At 37.5% G+C, this 21,140-nt stretch overlaps 1 protein-coding gene across 1 annotated transcript in view; it reads right to left on the reverse strand.

Moving 5' to 3' along the window:
- Positions 1-20,108, reverse strand: part of GALNT8 (polypeptide N-acetylgalactosaminyltransferase 8) — a 39,626-nt gene extending 19,518 nt beyond the window's left edge. The window contains 3 exon segments of the mRNA XM_004781515.2: positions 2,981-3,147; positions 12,632-12,926; positions 19,898-20,108. Of these exon segments, the coding sequence (XP_004781572.1) occupies positions 2,981-3,147; positions 12,632-12,926; positions 19,898-20,108 (673 nt within the window).
- Positions 20,109-21,140: the final 1,032 nt, after the last annotated feature.

Here is a 21,140-nt window from a genome sequence, read left to right on the forward strand (position 1 = left end):
GATCCTTCCAATTCCAAAATGTTATGACTTATAGATTCTGATTTATCCTCTCAGAAATAATGACTACAGTCCAGCACAAGAATTAAAGACCTTTCAGTGGATCTTCTAAAGTAAGCTTGTGCTCTGACTTCTCAGCCTTGCTCTCCCACTGGTCCTCTTTGTCCTCAAATTCTTTATTCCAGGATGCTCAGCTCAGGCTGCTTCTGGCTTTGGCAGATTTGCTCATATCATTCTTTCCATCACTCTCTATCTCCCATACCCACATACACACACCCAATCTTCCACTTTTTTTTTTTCTAAATCCTACCAAATTTTCAAGCCCCAATCCAAGTCCTCCTCCTCCTGGAAGGCTCTCTAGCTCATCTCAGCCATTTCTCCAGGCTTTCTTGCCCTCGCTGACAGCTCACTCAATTTGACACACCATTCTTCATATACTGAAATATCTTTCCATGGGTATGTCTTACCTCATAAATTAATACAGGAATTTCTTGAAATCACTGACATTGTCTTCCCTGCATAGTGCCTGTTTTTGGTGCAAACTCAATAAATAGTTTAGTTATAAAATTTGCCTAAATTTGGAGACAAAATAGAGAATCCCACTTATATTAGTACAAATTCTGAAAAAATTGGATTAGCTCTGTTGACAGTTGAAATATTTGACAGTATAAAAATGAAGCTTCATATCTAGGGGGAAAAGGAAGGGGACATAACCAAGTTATGGCATTTCAACATACTACAAATGATTTTAAGGCAAATAGGGAGTAATAACTCTACTTCAGACTTATTGGGAGCAAGTCTTATGTTGAGGACTTTACATGTCTTATTTAATCTTCAAAATTGTGCTATCAGGTAAACACTATTATTTCCACGTATTACAGATGAGGAACTAGAGACATAAAGTAGTTGAGTTTCTTGCTCCACAAAGTCAAATGAACAGTAAGTTTCTCTTGTGGCCTATGTGGTAGACTTCCATTTATTTTCTTCAATTTAACACAAAACAGATTCTTAAGTTCTGTGTAGAACCAATCTAGTTGATATTTTCATGGTTAATGAGAGAGAAGTTAATTCCTGTCCCAGGGACATTGGTCAAAGAATGACTAACAGTCCCCTCTTCTGTGCCCATTTATACATTATCTCTATGAAAAGCATAATAAGTTCTTGACCAAAGTGAGAGAGATGTGTTATATGATAGGGGAATGGTTTGGAATGATCCAGAGTTTTGCTTGACTTCTCTTTATGTGTCTACCCAATGTAGACAAAAGGTAATCTTGTACCTTTTGATTTCATTGTTCCATAGGTAGAAATCTTGAAATAATTCTTATCTACTTTTTATGAAATGTGGAATTAAAGAGCCACTGATTTTTCTCCCACAGGAAATGATATCTTTAGGGGTCCCTCAACTCAGCTCTTACATTTGTCCCATGAAAAAGCTGAGTCTCAGACAGGTGAGATGATTTGAGGCAAATCATCTCAAATCACCTCAAATTTGCCTCAAATCATCTCACAGAGACAGGAAGTGGTGCCAAGGTGTGTTCAAATGTCTAGAACAGAAGTCTTTGTAGTCAAGTTCTTATTTCTTACTAAAAAACCAGGTGTGTCTGCCCAGAAAGGAATGAACTCAGCCGTTTTCTTTTCTTTGGTTTTCAATGGAATTCAGCTTAGGAACTGTACCTTCATAATTATTTTTTGTGCATTTATATTGAAATGACAAGAAAGGAAGGTATTTAAAACATTAAAGGAATATTTTTAGTGTCTGGAAATCCAAAAAGCAAAGTTTAGAGGTCATTTGCCTCTTCTTCTTGGGTCAAACTGCCCCTAATTTGAATCTACAATAAGTTCCTATCTGGTACTTAAAGATCCCCCAGAGAAGGAAAATATTCTGCCTCCCATGATCAGCCACTCCACAGTCCCTACTCTCAGAAATTTCTTCCTTATTGCTAGCCCAAATCTCTATGTCTTTTTTCTAGTTTCTTCAAAATTTAAAAAACTAAGAGCTAACACTGGCTGAGAGGTTACTATATGCTAAGTACTATTCATAACCTACATATCATATTAGTGAACCTAGTGGCTAGAGATAGGGCTCTGGAATCTGCAAATCTCAATTTTTTCTCTTACCAGCACTGCGTTATTTAGCAAATTCCTTAGACAGACTATCCCTTAGGTTTTTGCATCTGTAAAGCGGCCAAAACAGTGGTTCTTCCCCCTAGGCTATTATAATGATTAAAAGAGTTAACACACATAAGGTGCTTGGAACAATGTCAGCTGCCATGGTTATCTCATGTAACTCTCCTTACAGTTTATGAGATAGTTATTATTACCAACATTCATGTTTTGCAGATAAGGAAATCGGAACATGGAAAAGTTGAGATACCCATGGACATGGAGCTTATAAAGGAAAAACCGGGATTCTAAAATCCCAGAAAATAAGGAGTCAGGTCCACAATCTCCCACTTCTCCCTGTCCCCTCTGGTGAACTAGACAGGGATGGGGAGGGGGGATGCTGTGAACAAGAAACGTGGCCACTGTGAAGAGTCTCCACATCCAGAGTTCCATTTTCTCTGGATTTAATTACCCAGGAAGATTGCTTTTCCTCATAGGGAACAGTTCTAAGTCCCTTCTTGGTATCTGGTGTCTAATTTTGGACCCCACTTCACTCCCTCAGGTCTCCATCATGGTGCATAGAAAGGCTTTGGAGCCACTCAGTCCTGGACCTCACTCAGCTCCACCATTAACTTGCTATGCAATTTGCTCACATTATGTGCTCTCACTCTCTGTGTCTTAGTTTCCCCATCTGCATAATCAAGATGATGATCTTCTGCCTCGACTTTGTGAAGATTAATGTGTCCAGCACATAGGGCCTCAGTAAATGATCCCTTTCTCTTCGCTACAGAAGGAGCTCAAAGTGTCCTAAACTCTAAGAGAAAACACTTTCCCAGCCAACACAGTCAACAAACTATTATTCTTTGATCAAGTTGCTCACCATTTGAGCTAAAATCATCCACCAAGATGATCTCCTTTAACAACTGAGAGGGGGTGCGGTTGATGACACTAGTGATAGCACGTTGTATAATTGACAGAGCTTCATTCATGAATATGAGAATGACACCAAGGGATGGGAGTTGTGAAGGGAATGTCTTCTGAAGACACCTACAAGAAAATAATTTTAAATAACTATATTATTTTTTAACAATTATGTAAACATTACTATCCAATCTACCCCTTCACTATATATGATGATTTAATATATCCATCAGCTCACCAACCCCAAACTCTTTAGGAAGGGAAACTCAGGTGATTGTCAAAGTAGCAAGATTTTATATCTATTTAACCAAAAATTTCCTGTAATGAGGATAAATTATATTAATTCATATTAATTCACGTTTGAATTAATATGAAGATTATTCATATTAATCTTCAGTGGATGGATCCACTCTACCATCTAACATTTCCCAAAAAGGAATCCCTATTCTTCTCCCATCTCTAAATTTTCTTTCTTGCCAGGGGTCTTCTGTCATCGCCACCACATTTTCCCCATGTTCTCAAACTGTCAGTCATTTCTGACACAAACCTCTACTTCACTACTACAGAGAAGTTCAGAACTGTTCAAAGAATTATGCTTGGTAATTAAACTAATTTCATAGTTTACCTTATTAAATGCTTAACACATGCCAGATACTAGCTTACTCTTTGCTTTTAACATATTTATTGAGATATGCTTCATGTATTATAAAAATTCACCTATTTAAAAATAAACAAGTGTTTTTATAACATTCACAGTGTTGAGCAACCATTACCACTGTCAAATTTTAGAACATTTTCATCACACTAAAAAGAAACTCCATACCCATTACCAGTCACTGTCCATTTCTCCCCAACCCATTCCACCCTGACTCCCTTCAGCCAAAGGCAACCACTAATATACTTTCTATCTCTATAGAATTGTCTGTTCTGGCTTTTCATATAAATGGAAGTACAATATGTTGTTTTTTATGACTATCTTCTTTCACTTAGCATAATGTTTTCAAGGTTCATCCACATAGTGGCATGCATCAGACCTTCATCCTTTTTTATTGTCAAATAATATTCCATTGCATGGATACACCACATGTTTATCCATTCATCAGCTGTTGGGCACTTAAAATGTTTTCCATTTTTTGGCTGTTGCTAATTCCATTGTGAACATTCTTGAACAAGTTTTGTGTTGGCATATGTCTTCATTTCGCTTATATATACACCTAAGAGTACAATTGCTAAGTCAAAGGACAACTCTGTTTAACAATTTGATGAACTGCTGTAGTGTTTTCCAAAGTAAGCTGTACCATTTTACATTACCAACAGTAATGAATGAGGGTCCTAATTTCTCTACAACCTGGACAACACTTGTCATTATTTATCATTTTGCTGATAGTCATCCCAGTGGGTGTGAAGTATTACCTCCCTGTGACTTTGATTTCCATTTCCCCAATAAGTAATGATGTTAAGCACCTTTTATTTTTCATTTTTCTATTAATTTATTTTATTTAAATTAAATGAGTTAATATACAGTTAATATATCATTAGTTTCAGGTGTGCTTTTTGGCCATGTGTGTATCTTTTTTGGAGCAATGTATGTCTTTATTTTTAATTTGATTATTTGTCTTTTTATTATTGAGTTTTAAGAGTTACTAATGTATTCTAGATTCAAGTACTTTATCAGATATATGGTTTGCAAATATTTTCTCCTAGCCTGTGAGCTTTTTTTTAACCTTCTTGATGATATTATTTGCAGCAAAAATTTTTCAGTTTTGATAAAGTCTAATTGTTCAGTTACTTATGCTTTTGGTGCCGCATCTAAAAACCATTGACTAACCCATGATCTCTGAGATTTACTCTTGTGTTTTCTCTTAAGAGCATTAGTTTTATATACATCTATGATCATTTGAGTTGATATTTATGAATTGTATGATATAAGAGCCTAGTTTCATCTGTTAGCATATAACTAACCAGTTGTCTCAGTGCCATCTGTTGAAGAGATAATTCTTGCCCTCATTCTGCTGTCTTAGTACCTCTAAAGAGGAAAAACTCTCCTGTGTATCTCTTTCTCTCTACTCACAGCACTACTCATAATGAAAACCTTGATGACCAGATAGTGTGTTGTGGTTTTTTTTTTTTCCTCAACATCAAATAATTCTGTGACACCAGTTGGGTGTCCTATAATTTAGCTGAATTCTGATACTACTTACCTGAAGTTAATGTCAGATCACACAGGTTAAGAGTTCACACCCACAAGACATCACCCCCCCACACACACACACACCACTCTGGATGCCAATCACAAGTTCAGGTTGTTATCAGTTCTTCTGGCCCACTAGCTATAGATCAGAAGTCTCCAAGACCCCCTACTTGGGTTAATTTGCTAGAACAGCTCACAGAACTCAGGAAAACAGTTTAATTACTAGATTACCAGTTTATTAAGAAGAATACTAAAAGATATGAGTGAATTGCCGTGTGGAGAGATATATAGGATAAGGTTCCAAAAGGTCCAGAGCACAGGGTCTTCTGTCCCAAGTGGAGTTTTGGGGTACAGCACACCCCTGGCATGCTTCATGCTTCAAAAGACATAATTGATAAGATCATTGCCTGTTAGTGGTCAAGTCTATCTCCATCCCCACTATCCTGTCTGAAGACATAGAGGAGCTGAACATCCCAACCTTATAATTATGAGTTCATTACTCTGGTAACCAGCTTACATCCTTAGAGGGTTTCCAAGAGTGACCTTATTAACTCAGGGCTGAAAGGAGCTTGTTAAAGATACCAAAAGACACTTTCATCTCTCTTCTAACTTAGGAAATTACAAGGATTTTAGATACTCCATGTCAGGAACAGGGGTGAAGACCAAATATATATTTCTTAGTATAAGTCACAATATAATGACACCCTTGTCAAGAATCAATTGACCATAAAAGTAACAGCTTATTTCTGGGTATTGATTCTATTCCACAGATTTATATATCTATCCTTAACCAGTTAAAACTTGTCTTGATGATTATAGCTTTGTAGTAAGTTTTGAAATAGAGAAAATCTGAGTCCTGTAACTTTATTCTTCTTTTCTCTATTCTCTATTCTTTTTCAAGGTGTTTTGGCTATTGAGATCATTTATGTTTTCATTTTAATTTTGGAATCAACTTGTCAATTTCTACCCAAAATTCAGTTTTAGGTCAAACTGGAGACTATGGTTATTTTAACACATTAAATGTTCCAACAATGAATATGGGATGTTTGCCATTTATTTAAATCTTTAATTTCTTAACTCATGTCTTATAGTTGTCCATCTACAGGCTTTCACTTCATTGTTAAATTTATTCCCAAGTATTTTTGAGGCTAAATGACATTGTTTTCTTAATTTTATTTTTGAATTGTTAATTAAAAATCTGTAGAAACATGATTAAATTTTGTGTATTGATCTTGCATCTTGCAACTCTGCTGTATTCATTTATTGTTTCTAATGGTTTTTAATGGGTTTTTATGATTTCCTATATAAAAGATCATGCCACCTGTGAATAGAAAGAGTTTTACTTTTTCCATCTTAAAATGGTTGCCTTTATTTCTTTTTCTTGCCTGACTAAAATACTGAATACAAGTATTGATGTCCAACATACTTATTTAGTTTCATCATATGGGGAAAGCTTTCCATCTTTCACCATTAGAATAATATGGGCTTTTTGTAGTTCCCATCTAGTCCTTGCTTGTTGAGTGTTTTTAATCATGAAAGGGTTGGATTCTGTCAGGTACTTTTTTCTGTGTCTCTTGAGATGATAGTGTGGCTTTTGTCTTTTATTCTATTAAGATGATGTATTACATTGATTTTCAGAGTTTGAATCAACTTTATTTTGTTGGCTTAAATCCCAGCTTGATTGTGGTGTGTAATCCTGTTTCTATTCTGTTATATTCAGTTTGCTCATGTTTTGCTAAGGATTTTGACATCTATAGTCAAAATCCTCTATCCCTATAAGGCATGCTGCTCTGCAGTTTTCTTTTCTTGCAAGGTATTTATCTGGCTTTGGTATCAGGGTAAAACTGACCTCATATAATGAGTTGTGGAGTGTCCCCTTCTCTTCTATTGTTAGGAAGAGTTTAAGAAGAGTTGAAGGTAATTCATGTTTAAACTTTGGTAGAATTCACCAGTGAAGCTGTCTGGACCTGAGTAGTAATACAGTTACTAATTCAATCTCCTGTGAGAGCTCTACTCAGATTTTCTATTTCCCCTTCTGCCAGTTTTGGTAGTGTTTGTAAGAATTCATATACTTCTTCTAGATTATCTAGTTTGTTGGGAGAGAGTTGTTACAGTACTCCTTAATAGTCTTTTATTTCTATAAGGCCGATAGTGATGAACTTCTTCCAATCGTGATTTTTGTCTTTTCTGTTTTTTTCTTGGTCAGCTTAGCTAAAGTTTTATTAATTTTGTTACTCTTTGTTGGCTTTCTCTATTCTTTTTCTTTTTTTTCCAAAGATTTTATTTATTTATTTGACAGACAGAGATCACAACTATGCAGAGAGCAGGCAGAGAGAGAGGGGGAAGCAGGCTCCCTGCTGAGCAGAGAGCTCCATGCGGGACTCAATATGGGGCTCAATGTGGGGCTTGATCCCAGGACCCTGAGATCATGACCTGAGCCAAAAGCAGAGGCTTAACCCTCTGAGCCACCCATGTGCCCCTGTTTTTCTATTTTTTAGTTCATGTGTTTCCACTCCAGAAACTTTAAAAGATTTTTTTAATGAACTCCTGTAGCCATCTAGTTATTTCATGGGAAAGAAAAATGATACACTTAACATTCTGCCATTCTGAAGGAAGACTCAATCCATATATTTTTTTTAAATGTAAAGTAACGGCCAACGTGTATTTTTTTCTTTCAGTATTTTTTTAATATTTTAAGTACTTTATTTAATTTTTATATTACAGGAAGTCCATACTTGAGAATACAACATAGTGTTAAATTTCTTTTTTTTTCTTTTTTTAAAAATTTTTATTTTTTAATTTCTTTTCAGTGTTCTTTTTTTAATTGTGCTATGTTAGTCATCATACAGTACATCATTAGTTTTTTTAAAGATTTATTTATTTATTATTTGACATACAGAGATCACAAGAAGGCAGAGAAGCAGGCAGAGAGAGAGGAAGGGAAGCTCATGACCTGAGCCGAAGGCAGAGGCTTTAACCCACTGAGCCACCCAGACACCCTGAAAAACTGAACATCTCTCTCCATCCACCTTCCCTGCTGATAGCACCTCCTCTGAGTTGCTACAGTTACTCACAACATATGTTTCCCTGTTTACCACGCCCCTTATATGATAGATCTATATAGACATTTGAGCTGCAGTCCCTGAGAGTACAAGAAATTTTAGGCAAAGGCTGCAGTACACATGAATCCACAAGGACACAAAAGACCACACACTGTTTGAAAAACTGCACTGCTCAGCAAGAGACGCAAAAAATAAGACTGAACAGACCAGTAGGACAAAACAATGAAGACTAACAAAAATAGGTAGGTTCTGAAAAGTTCTAAGCAAAGGACAGGTATGGTAAGTATGAAGACCTCATCCAAGACAAGCCCTGAAGATTGAAAGGAAAAATGGTCTCAGTCTGATTTCCTGGTCACTTGACTATGGTGAGCAGGTAGTCCCAAAATACATGAAATAAAAACTGACAGAACTGAAAGAAGTAAGAGACGATTGAACAACAATAATTAGAGACTTCAATATCCCACTTCTGATAATAGATACAACTAGGCAAAAGATAAAAAAGGAAAGATGAGGCAGAAGATTAAACTACAGTATAAACCAACTATATCTAACAGACATCTAGAGAACACTCTACCCAATAACAGCATAATACTTTCAAACTACACATACAACATTCTCCAGAAGAGACCATTTTGCTAGCATACAAAATAAGCCTCAATAATTTTTTAAGATTAAGTTAATACAAAATATGATTCTCTCATTACAATGGAGTGACATTAGAGATAAAAACAACAAAAAGGGAAAATTCACAAATATGTGGAAATTAAACAATACATTCCTAAGTAACCACTGAGTCAAAAAAAATTACAATGGAAACTAGAAAATCTATTGAGATGACTGAAAAAAAAAGCACAATATACCAACACTTTTGGAATAGAGCTAAAGAGGAGCTAGGAAACAAATTTATAGCTATCAATAAGTATGTTTTTTTAAAAAAGAATGATCTCAATTTCAATAATCTAGCCTTATACCTGAAGAAAATAGAAAGTGCAAATTAAATCCAAAGTAAGGAAAAGGAAGGAAATAATAAAGATGAGAGTAAAAATACATAAAAGGGAGAACAGATATGAAAATTGAGACAATCAGTGAAAAGCTGGTTCTTTGAAAACATCAACAAATTTTACAAATGTTCAGCTAGACTGACCAAGAAAATAATAAAGAATATTCAAATTATCAAAATCAGGAATAAAAGTGGGACATCACTATTGATCTCCCTGAAATTAAAGAAGATTATAAAGGAACACTATAAACAAATAATCTTCTCACAAATTAGAAAATTTAGATTAGATGGACAAATTCCTAAAGAGTCATAAATTATCAAAAGAAACTAAACACCTAGCCTCAGCAATCAAACAACAAAAAGAAATTAAAGGCATCCAAATCAGCAAAGAAGAAGTCAAACTATCACTCTTTGCAGATGATATGATACTTTGTTTGGAAAACTCAAAAAACTCCACTCCAAATCTGCTAGAACTTGTACAGCAATTGAGTAAAGTGTCGGGATATAAAATCAATGCACAGAAATCAGTTGCATTTCTATACACCAGCAGTAAGACAAAAGAAATAGAAATTAAGGACTCAATCCCATTTACAATTGCATCTCAAACCATAAGATACCTAGGAATAAATGTAACCAAAGAGACAAAGAATCTATACTCAGAAAACTATAAAGTACTCATGAAAGAAATTGAGGAAGACACAAAAAAAATGGGAAAAGGTTCCATGCTCAAAGATTGCAAGAACAAATATTGTGAAAATGTCTATGCAACCTAAAGCAATCTACACATTTAATGCAATCCCTATCAAAATCCCATCCATTTTCTTTTCAAAGAAATGGGACAAATAATCTTAAAATTTATATGGAACCAGAAAAGATCTCAAATAGCCAGAGGAATGTTGAAAAAGAAAGCCAAAGTTGGTGGCATCACAACTCCAGACTTCAAGCTCTGTTACAAAGCTGTCATCATCAAGACAGTATAGTGCTGGCACAAAAACAGACACATAGGTTGATGGAACGGAATAGAAAGCCCAGAAACAGACCCTCAACTCTATGGTCAACTAATCTTTGACAAAACAGGAAAGAATGGAAAAAAAGACAGTCTCTTCAACAAATGGTGTTGGGGAAATCAGATAGCTACATGCAGAAAAATGAAACTGGACCATTTCCTTACACCACACATGAAAATAGACTCAAAATGGATGAAGGACCTCAATGTGAGAAATGAATCCATCAAAATCCTTAAGGAGAACACAGGCAGCAACCTCTTTGACCTCAGCTGCAGCAACTTCTTCCTAGAAATATCACCAAAGGTGAGGGAAGCAAGGGCAAAAATGAACATTGGGACTTCATCAAGATCAAAAGCTTCTGCACAGCAAAGGAAACAGTTAACAAAACCAAAAGACAACTGACAGAATGAGAGAATGTATTCACAAATGACATATCAGATAAAGGGCTAGTATCCAAAATCTACAAAGAACTTATCAAACTGAACACCCAAAGAACAAATAATCCAATGATATACCACTTCACATCACTAGAATGTTAGTGAGGATGTGGAAAAACCAGCACTCTCATATACTGCTAGAGAGAAAGTACAATGATGCAGTCACTTTAGAAAACTGTCTGGCAGTTCCTTGAAATGTTAAATATAGAATTATTGTATAACCCAGAAGTTATACTTCTAGGGTATAACCAAGAAAACTGAAGACATATGTCCACACAAAAACTTATATATGTATATTCAGAGCAGTATTTTCCTGTTAGAAACAACTGAAATGTCCACTAACTGGCAAAAAGATAAGCAAAATGTGGTGTACCTGTACAAAGACTATTATTTGATAATAAAAGGAGTGAAATTTTGATACATGCTATAACATGAATGTAACTTGAAAACACTATTCTAGGTACATGTAAACAATGGAATAGTACACAGCCATCAGAAAGGATGAATACCCATCATTTGCATCAACATGGATGGAACTGGAGGGAATTATGTTAAGTGAAACAAGTCAAGTAGAGAAAAACAATTATATGCTTTCAAACATATGTGGAATATAAGGAATAATGTGGAGGATCACAGGGGAAGGGAGGGAAAACTGAATGGGAAGAAATTGGAGAGGGAGACCAGCCATGAGAGATCCTGGATTCTGGAAAACAAACTGAGGGTTTCAGAGTAGAAGGCAGTAAGGGGTGGGGCAGCCTTGTGATGAGTATTAAGGAGGGCACATGTTGTGATGAGCACTGGGTATTATATGCAACTAGTGAGTGGCTGAACACTACATCAAAAACTAATGATGTACTATATGTTGGCTAACTGAACATAATAAAAATAACAATACTAATTAAAAAAAGAAAACATTATTTGAAGTGAAAAAAGGCAGTCACAAAAGACCCATATATAATATTATTCCATTTATATGAAATATTAGAATAGGTAAATCCATAGGGACAGAAGGTAGCTTAATGTTTGCCTAGGGATGAGGAATTATGGGTAAACAGGGAGGGGTTATTAATGGGTATGGAATTTTTTTCAATGTGATGAGAATGTTTAAAAATTGAATATGGCAATGATTCACCACACTGTGAATATACTAAAAACCATTAAATTCTACATTCTAAATTGATGAATTATATATGAATTATATCTCAACAAATTTATGTTTAAAATTTATGAAGGATGGTGGGAGAAGCAAAGAGGGAAGAAGAAACTGATGGAGAAAGAGATGGAAGGCTCTTTATTTTTTTAATTTTATTTATTTATTTGACAGAGAGAGACAGCAAGAGAGGGAACACAAGCTGGGGGAGTGGGATAGGGAGAAATAGGCTCCCCACCAAGCAGGGAGCCCAATGTGGGGCTCAATCCCAGGACCCTGGGATCATGACTTGAGCCAAAAGAATAATGCTCATTTAACTGGCTGAGCCACTGAGGCATCCCAGGGAAGGCTCTTTAAATTAGAATTAATAACAGAGAGGAATTCACACAGAGAATTTGAGGAAAACACCAGGGAAGAAAGTAGAACTGTTAACTTCAGTGTGATTTGTGCAAGTCTTTTCCCAGTTTCCTCATCTGTACAATTATGAGTTAGACTCATCATCAGAATTCTCAAGCATCTGTTTCTCTGACATCTCTGCCCATCTCCAACGAGCTGTAAATATTTGGAACAGTCACTTGTCCTCTCTGAGCTGGCATTTAAAATGGATTAAATGCAAGAACTCTGCTCAGTCAGCCTACCAGAAGTCCTTCCGCATCAATTCTCCACTCTTCAAACCTCTTTCAACCCTTGACTTTTGCTGCTCCCAAAGCCCATCCCCAATTAAACCAAGGTCCCTTGGCAATCCAAACTTGGTCCACCCTACCTGGAATCCCGGGTGTCTGGGATGCTGCGGTTGAAAGGCAACAGGTTACTGAGGTAAACGTTGTAACCAAACTTCTGGAAAAGGTCCCCAGCCTTTTTCTGCTGGACCTCAGAAAGATCCTTAACCCACTGCCTGAAAAGCTGTGAGTTTGGGAAGAGTATCTCTTTGGGTTTGTGCTTCCTGGTATCCCTTGCTTTGACTTTCAATGACTTTTCAATAGGATGTTCATATTTCAGCCTCACTGCTGCATGGTCCACGTTTTCTTCTTGCTTCATGGCTGATTTCATACTTTCTTCTGTAAGTGAAGGGTGGGGGAGACAATATTCCAGATAATCCTGGGCATTGATTTCTATCCATATTTTCTTTAAATGGCTTTCCTCTTCAATATCTAAAATGTGCTATCTCTTGTCCCAGGGGATGCAGTATGTCAAGAGAATTTGTCAGAGCCATGCAAGGCTGACGTGACCAGGTGTGCACTAGAATATACGTCTCCTAAACGTTTATCAGAGCTTATCTATCCTGAGCCCCACACCATTAAAGCTTCTTTAGAAACCGTGACCTGAGAAATAGATTGATAAAGAGCTAATATTTTTCAGAATAAGGCCCAAGAAACATTTATATCAGAATTGTCATGATTATTTTAAAATGGAGGTATTCAGGCTTATCCCTAAATCAAATAAATCAGAATCATAGAGTCAAGTAGAATTAGGGGAAAGAGAAGTTACAGAATCTGCATTTTTAACAAAATCAGGGAATAATTCCTCAATACAAGGAAATTTGAGAAACATCATACTACACTATCAGTGGCCAACAAAAGCAGATCTATTTCAACTTTCACCATTACCCACCATTCCCTTCACTTATATATTTGATTTGCCAAGAACTTTTTTTTTATTTCTGTTCAGCGTAACAATATTCATTGTTTTTGCAAACACCCAGTGCTCAATGCAATCGGTGCCCTCCTTAATACCCACCACCTGGCTCCCCCAACCTCCCACCCCCGCCCCTTCAAAACCCTCAGATTGTTTTTCAGAGTCCATAGTCTCTCTGGCTCACCTCCCTTTCCAATTTCCCTCAACTCCCTTCTCCTCTCTAACTCCCCATGTTCTCCATGTTGTTATGCTCCGCAAATAAGTGAAACCATATGATAATTGAATCTCTCTGCTTGACTTACTTCACTCAGCATAATCTCTTCTAGTCCCGTCCATGTGGCTACAAAAGTTGGGTATTCATCCTTTCTGATGAAGGCATAATACTCCATAGTGTATATGGACCACATCTTCCTTATCCATTCGTCCACTGAAGGGCATCTTGGTTCTTTCCACAGTTTGGTGACCGTGGCCATTGCTGCTATAAACATTGGGGTACAGATGGCCCTTCTTTTCACTACACCTGTATCTCTGGGGTAAATACCCAGTAGTGAAATTGCAGGGTCATAGGGAAGCTCTATTTTTAATTTCTTGAGGAATCGCCACACTGTTTTCCAAAGAGGCTGCACCAACTTGCATTCCCACCAATAGTGTAAGAGGGGTCCCCCATTTCTCCACATCCCCTCCAACACATGTTGTTTTCCTGTCTTGCTAATTTTGGCCATTCTAAGTGGTGTAAGGTGGTATCCCAATGTGGTTTTGATTTGAATCTCCCTGATGGCTAGTGATGATGAAACATTTTTTTCATGTGTCTGATAGCCATTTGTATGTCTTCATTGGAGAAGTCTCTGTTCATATCTTCTGCCCATTTTTTTGATATGATTATCTGTTTTGTGTGTGTGTTGAGTTTGAGGAGTTCTTTATAGATCCTGGATATCAACCTTTTGTCTGTACTGTCATTTGCAAATATCTTCTCCCATTCTGTGGGTAGCCTTTTTGTTTTGTTGACTGTTTCCTTTGCTGTGCAGAAGCTTTTGATTTTGATGAAGTCCCAAAAGTTCATTTTTGCTTTTGTTTCCTTTGCCTTTGGAGACATATCTTGAAAGAAGTTGCTGTGGCTGATATCGAAAGAGGTTACTGCCTATGTTCTCCTCTGTCTCACGATGAGGTATTTTATCCATTTTGAGTTTATCTTTGTGTACAGTGTAAGAGGGTGGTCGATTTTCATTCTTCTACATATAGCTGTCCAATTTTCCCAGCATCATTTATTGAAGAGACTGTCTTTTTTCCACTGTATATTTATTCCTGCTTTGTCCAAGATTATTTGACCATAGAGTTGAGGGTCTATATCTGGGCTCTCTACTCTGTTTCACTGGTCTATGTGTCTGTTTTTTATGCCAGTACCATGCTTTCTTGGGGATCACAGCTTTGTAGTAAAGCTTGAAACCAGGTAACGTGTTGCTGCCAGTTTTATTTTTGTTTTTCAACATTTCCTTAACAATTCGGGGTCTCTTCTGGTTCCATACAAATTTTAGGATTATTTGCTCCAGCTCTTTGAAAATATACCGGTGGAATTTTGATCAGAATGGCATTAAAAGTATAGATTACTCTAGGCAGTATAGACATTTTAACACAATGCTTATTCTTCCAATCCAAGAGCATGGAATGGTCTTCCATCTTTTTGTGTGTCTTCTTCAATTTCTTTCATGAGTGTTCTGTAGTTCCTCGAGTACAGATCCTTTACCTCTTTGGTTAGGTTTATTCCCAGGTATCTTATGGTTCTTGGTGCTATAGTAAATGGAATCGATTCTCTAATTTCCCTTTCTGTATTTCCATTGTTAGTGTATAAGAATGCCACTGATTTCTGTACATTGACTTTGTATCCTGCCACGTTGCTGAATTGTTGTATGAGTTTCTAGTAGTTTGGGGGTGGAGTCTTTTGGGTTTTCCATATAAAGAATCATGTCATCTGCAAAGAGAGCGAGTTTGACTTCTTCATTGCCAATTTGGATACCTTTTATTTCTCTTTGTTTTCTGATTGCTGTTGCTAGGACTTCTAATACTATGTTGAACAAGAGTGGTGAGAGTGGGCATCGTGTTCCTGATCTCAGCGGGAAGACTGCAAGCTTGTTGCCATTGAGGATGATATTTGCTGTGGGTCTTTCATAGATAGATTTTATGGAGTTCAGGAATGTTCCCTGTATCCCTATATTTTGAAGCGTTTTAATCAGGAACGGATGCTGGATTTTGTCAAATGCTTTTTCTGCATCAATTGAGAGGACCATGTGGTTCTTTTCTCTTCTCATATTAATTAGTTCTATCACACTGATTGATTTGCAAATGTTGAACCATCCTTGTAGCCCAGGGATGAATCCCCCCTGTCATGGTGGATAATCTTTTTAATGTGCTTGGATCCTGTTTGCTAGGATCTTGTTGAGAATCTTAGCATCCATATTCATCAGTGATATTGGTCTGAAATTCTCCTTTTTGGTGTGGTCTTTGCCTGGTTTCGGGATCAGGGTAATGCTGGCTTCATAAAAAGAGTCTGGAAGTTTTCCTTCTGCTTCAATATTTTGAAACAGCCTCAGGAGAATAGATATTATTTCTTCTTTGAAAGTTTGGTAGAATTCCCCAGGGAATCCGTCAGGTCCTGGGCTCTTGTTTTTTGGGAGGTTTTTGATCACTGCTTCAATCTCGTTACTAGGTATCGGTCTATTCAGGTTGTCCATTTCTTCCTGGTTCAATTTTGGGAGTTTATAGTTTTCCAGGAATGCATCCATTTCACCTAGGTTGCTTAATTATTGGCATATAACTGTTGATAATAACTTCTGATGATTGTTTCTACATCCTTGGTGTTAGTTGTGATCTCTCCCTTTTCATTCATAATTTTATTAATTTGAACTTTCTCTCTTTTCTTTTGGATTAGTGTGGCCAATGGTTTATTGACCTTATTGATTCTTTCAAAAAACCAGCTTCTAGTTTCATTGATGTGTTCTACTGTACCTCTAGCTTCTACCTCATTGATCTCTGCTCTGATCTTAATTATTTCTCTTCTTATGTGTGGAGTTGGTTTGATTTGTTGTTGATTCCCCAGTTCTTTAAGGTGTAGAAACAGCTGGTGTATTCTGAATTTTTTAATTTTTTGAGGGAGGCTTGGATGGCTATGTATTTCTCCGTTAGGACCACCTTTGTTGTATCCCATAGGTTTTGGACCAAAGTGTCTTCATTCTCATTGGTTTTCATGAATTGTTTAAGTTCTTCTTTGATCTCCTGGTTGATTCAAGCATTCTTAACCAAGGTGGTCTTTAGCTTCCAGGTGTTTGAGTTCCCTCGGAACATTTCCTTGTGATTGAGCTCCAGTTTCAAAGCAGGAATATGCAGGAAATAATCTCAATCTTTTGGTATCAGTTGAGTCCTGATTTGTGACCCAATATGTGGTCTATTCTGGAGAAGGTTCCATGTGCACTTGAGAAGAATGAGTATTCTGTTGTTTTAGGGTGGAATGTTCTGTATATATCTATGAGGTCCATCTGGTCCAATGTGTCATTCAATGCTCTTCCTTCTTTATTGGTTTTCTGCTTCGATGATCTATTACTGAGAGATTGCCAAGAACTTTTTTTTTTAATTTTATTTATTTATTTGACAAAGAGTGAGAGAGAACACAAGCAGGCAGAGCAGCAGATTGCCAAGAAATTTTAAATTGGCCTTGAACCCTTCTTCCCTTCATCCTTGTCTGCCTGTCTTCTGTTTTCTCCTTGCCACAGTCATTTGTTTATTTATTCATTATTAATAATGTCTGCATGCCAGGTACATGGAATAGAGTGGTAAGATATTCTATAATAAACACTCACTAAACCAGCCCTTGTGAAACTTGCCTTCCAGAAACTTGTATCACAATAAAATATAATGAATCTTATGAAAGAGGATGTAGACAGTGCTATGGAACCTTGTCCCTCTCCCTTCATCTTGTTTTGCCCTTTTCCTCCAGTCTCCATATAAATTCTTCCTTTTGTTTCTACTGTCTGTCCTTCTATCTATCCCTTGGTCTCACCCTGAACTCTAACAATGGTCAGTTCACATTACAGAAGAGATTTTGCCCATCTCCAACGCCCATGTTCACGCACTCTCATGTCTGTGCAGTCACTTCCCTAATCACACTTTCAACACTTCCCTTTAGGGGCACAATCATTAGATCCCTGTTACTTGGGGGCAGAGGAAAGACAGCTGCTTCCCCTCATGGGAGTCAGATCCTGAGACACATAAATTCAGAGCCATTAGAGTTTCATGGTGATCCAGAATAAAAAACCCCAGAAAAAAAAAATTTTTTTAAACCCCCAGAATTAGTGTGAAGAAGTTAAAATTTGGTAAATCTGGAGGGCATCCTGCCATGTTGAATAAGTCAGACAGAGAAAGACAATTACTATATGATCCCATTTATATGTGGAATCTAAAAAAGGGGGGTGGAGAATGAGCTCATAGGTACAAATAACAGGTTGGTGATTGAGAGAGGCAAGGGATAGGGGTGTGTGTGAAATGGGTAAAGGGCATCAAAGGTTACAAACTTCCCTAGTTATAAAATAAATAAGTTATGGGATATAATGTACAACATGGTGACTATAGTTAATCCTGTATTTGCATATAAAATTTTCTAACTATGTGATGATGCATGTTAACTAGATTTATTATGGTGATTATTTTATAATATATGCAAATATTGAACCATTATGTTGTATACCTGAAGTTAACATAATGCTAGATGCCAGTTATACCTCAACTTAGGAGAGAGGTTAAAATGTGATACATATCACTTTACAGAATATTTTCTGCATATATTTTACAACAATATGAGATCCAGCAGGTAACCTCTCATCTCCATTTACAAGTCCAGAGTCTGTGGTTGAGAGAGATAAGCACTTGTTGATCACGGCCATATCAAGGTTTTATCTTATGTCCTCTAACAAGTCCCCATTAATTCCTCATAGAAGCTCACATCAACATGGAAAGGAGGCCATTGCCTCAGGGTTTATCACATTTGTTTAACAGCTCCTGCCACACAAAGGTCTAAGGACAGACTGTGCCTAGTTATTCCTGAGCCTCCCAGGGATTTTTATATGGAGACTATATGGAGACTCACTCTCCCCGCCTACATGCACATACCTATGATCATGTGTGTGTGTGTGTGTGTGCATTTACTTTACACACATCTCTCACATAGATACATCCTGCTCCACTCCCCTCAACTGCTTGCTCTTATTCCTACTAATTCTCACTTACCTACCATTTGGAGGGATAGAATTCAATATCAGATGCTTAAATGAGCATTGAGAAATAAGAATTTGATTGCTCAACTCAACACCCAAAGAACAAATAATCCAATCAAGAAATGGAGAGAAGTCATGAACAGACATTTCTGCAAATAAGACATCCAGCTGGCCAGCAGACACATGAAAAAGTGCTCCACATCCCTCAGCATCAGGGAAATAAAAATCAAAACCACAATAAGATATCCCCTCACACCAGTCAGAATGGCTAAAATTAACAAGTCAGGAAATGACAGATGCTGGTGAGGATGTGGAGAAAGGGGAACCCTACTACACTGTTGGTGGGAATGCAAGCTGGTGCAACCACTCTGGAAAACAGCTTGGAGGTTCCTCAAAATGTTGAAAATAGAACTACCCTACGACCCAGCAATTGCACTACTGGGTATTTACCCTAAATATACAAACCTAGTGATCTGAAGGGGCACGTGCACCCAAATGTTTATAGCAGCAATGTCTACAATAGCCAAACTATGGAAAGAACCTAGATGCCCATCAACAGATAAATGGATAAAGAAGATGTGATATATATACACAATGGAATATTATGCAGCCATCAAAAGAAATGAAATCTTGCCATTTGCAACAACGTGGATGGAACTAGAGGGTATCATGCTTAGCGAAATAAGTCAATCAGAGAAAGACAACTATGATCTCCCTGATATGAGGAAGTGGAGATGCAACATGGGAGGTTAAGGGGGTAGGAGAAGAATGAATGAAACAAGATGGGATTGGAAGGAGACAAACCATAAGTGACTCTTAATCTCACAAAACAAACTGAGGGTGGGGGGAGGGAGTTTGGGAGAGGGGGGTGGGGTTATGGACATTGGGGAGGGTATGTGCTATGGTGAGTGCTGTGAAGTGTGTAAACCTGGCGAGTCACAGACCTGTACCCCTGGGGATAAAAATACATTATATGTTTATAAAAAATAAAAATTTTTTTAAAAATTAAAAAAAAAGAATGTGATTGCTCATCCATTATTTCTTCCATGCCCTTTTTCTAAGTGTCCCTTAGACACACACACACACACACACACACACACACACCCCATCCCTCCAAGGTAATGTTATAAACTTACTCAGATGCTGTAAATCCACCTCAACATGAGAGAGTCTCTTTATCCCTGTCCTGTTCCATTCAGGCAAAAGCAAATGAAGCTGTTTTTGGTGATTTCCCCAAACCGACATCTGTAATGTCCTCTGGGTATAAAACACCAGGAGGACATCGATGGCAATAATCAGAGCTAGCCCAATGCAGAACATTTTTAGGACATTTCTCCTGGGTATCATGTCCGGCCTCTGAAACTGTCTCTTCCTGAGAGTGAACGTGTCACTGCCCAGGTTAGCTAAGGATCACAATCAGCAGAGCTCTGTCTCTGCCGGCTTCTGCCCGCTAAGCCAGATGTTCTTTGACTGGAAAGCTGTCGCAAACTGCCTGGCTTCTTCCTGAGCAGTGTCAAGTGTGTGGAGTGTGCCTGGGGCAACCACCCAATGACTAGGAGGTTACCTACCTGGGCACACCTTGCACTGTCTTAGAAGTCAGGTTAATGTTTGCCCCTGGAGCTACCTCAGGCTGTGGTGGGGGAGGTTTTTATCTCCCTGTTTTGTTTCATTTCATTTTATTTTTAAATTTCTTTTCAGTGTTCCAGAATTCATTGTTTATGCACCACACCCAGTGTTCCACGCAATATGTGCCCTAAATAATACCCACCTTCCACCCCCATACCCTCCAAAACCCTCAGTTTGTTTCTTAATGTCTACAGTCTCTCATGATTCATCTCCCCCTCCAATTCCCCCCAATTCACTTCTCCTCTCCATCTCCCCATGTCCTCCATGTTATTCCTTATGCTCCACAAATTAGCAAAACCATATGATAGTTGACTCTCTCTGTTTGGCTGATTTCACTCAGCATAATCTCTTCCAGCCCCATTCATGTTGATACAAAAGTTGGTTATTCATCCTTTCTGATGGAGGCATAATACTCCATAGTATATATAGACCACATCTTCTTTATCCATTCATCCATTTAAGGCATCTTTGTTCTTTCCACAGTTTGGTGACCGTGGCCATAGCTGCTTTGAACATTGGGGTACAGATGGCCCTTCTTTTCACTACATCTGTATCTTTGGGGTAAATACCCAGTAGTACAATTGCAGGGTCTTGGGAAGCTCTATTTTTAATTTCTTAAGGAATCTCAGTACTGTTTTCCAAAGTGGCCTTACCAACTTGCATTCCCACCAACAGTGTAAGAGGGTACCCCTTTCTCCACACCCTCTCCAACACATGTTGTTTACTGTCTTGTTATTTTTGGCCATTCTAACT

Source organism: Mustela putorius, unplaced genomic scaffold, assembly GCF_011764305.1.
Source record: "Mustela putorius furo isolate JIRA1106 unplaced genomic scaffold, ASM1176430v1.1 tig00003988_pilon_pilon_pilon, whole genome shotgun sequence".
Taxonomy (NCBI): domain Eukaryota; kingdom Metazoa; phylum Chordata; class Mammalia; order Carnivora; family Mustelidae; genus Mustela; species Mustela putorius.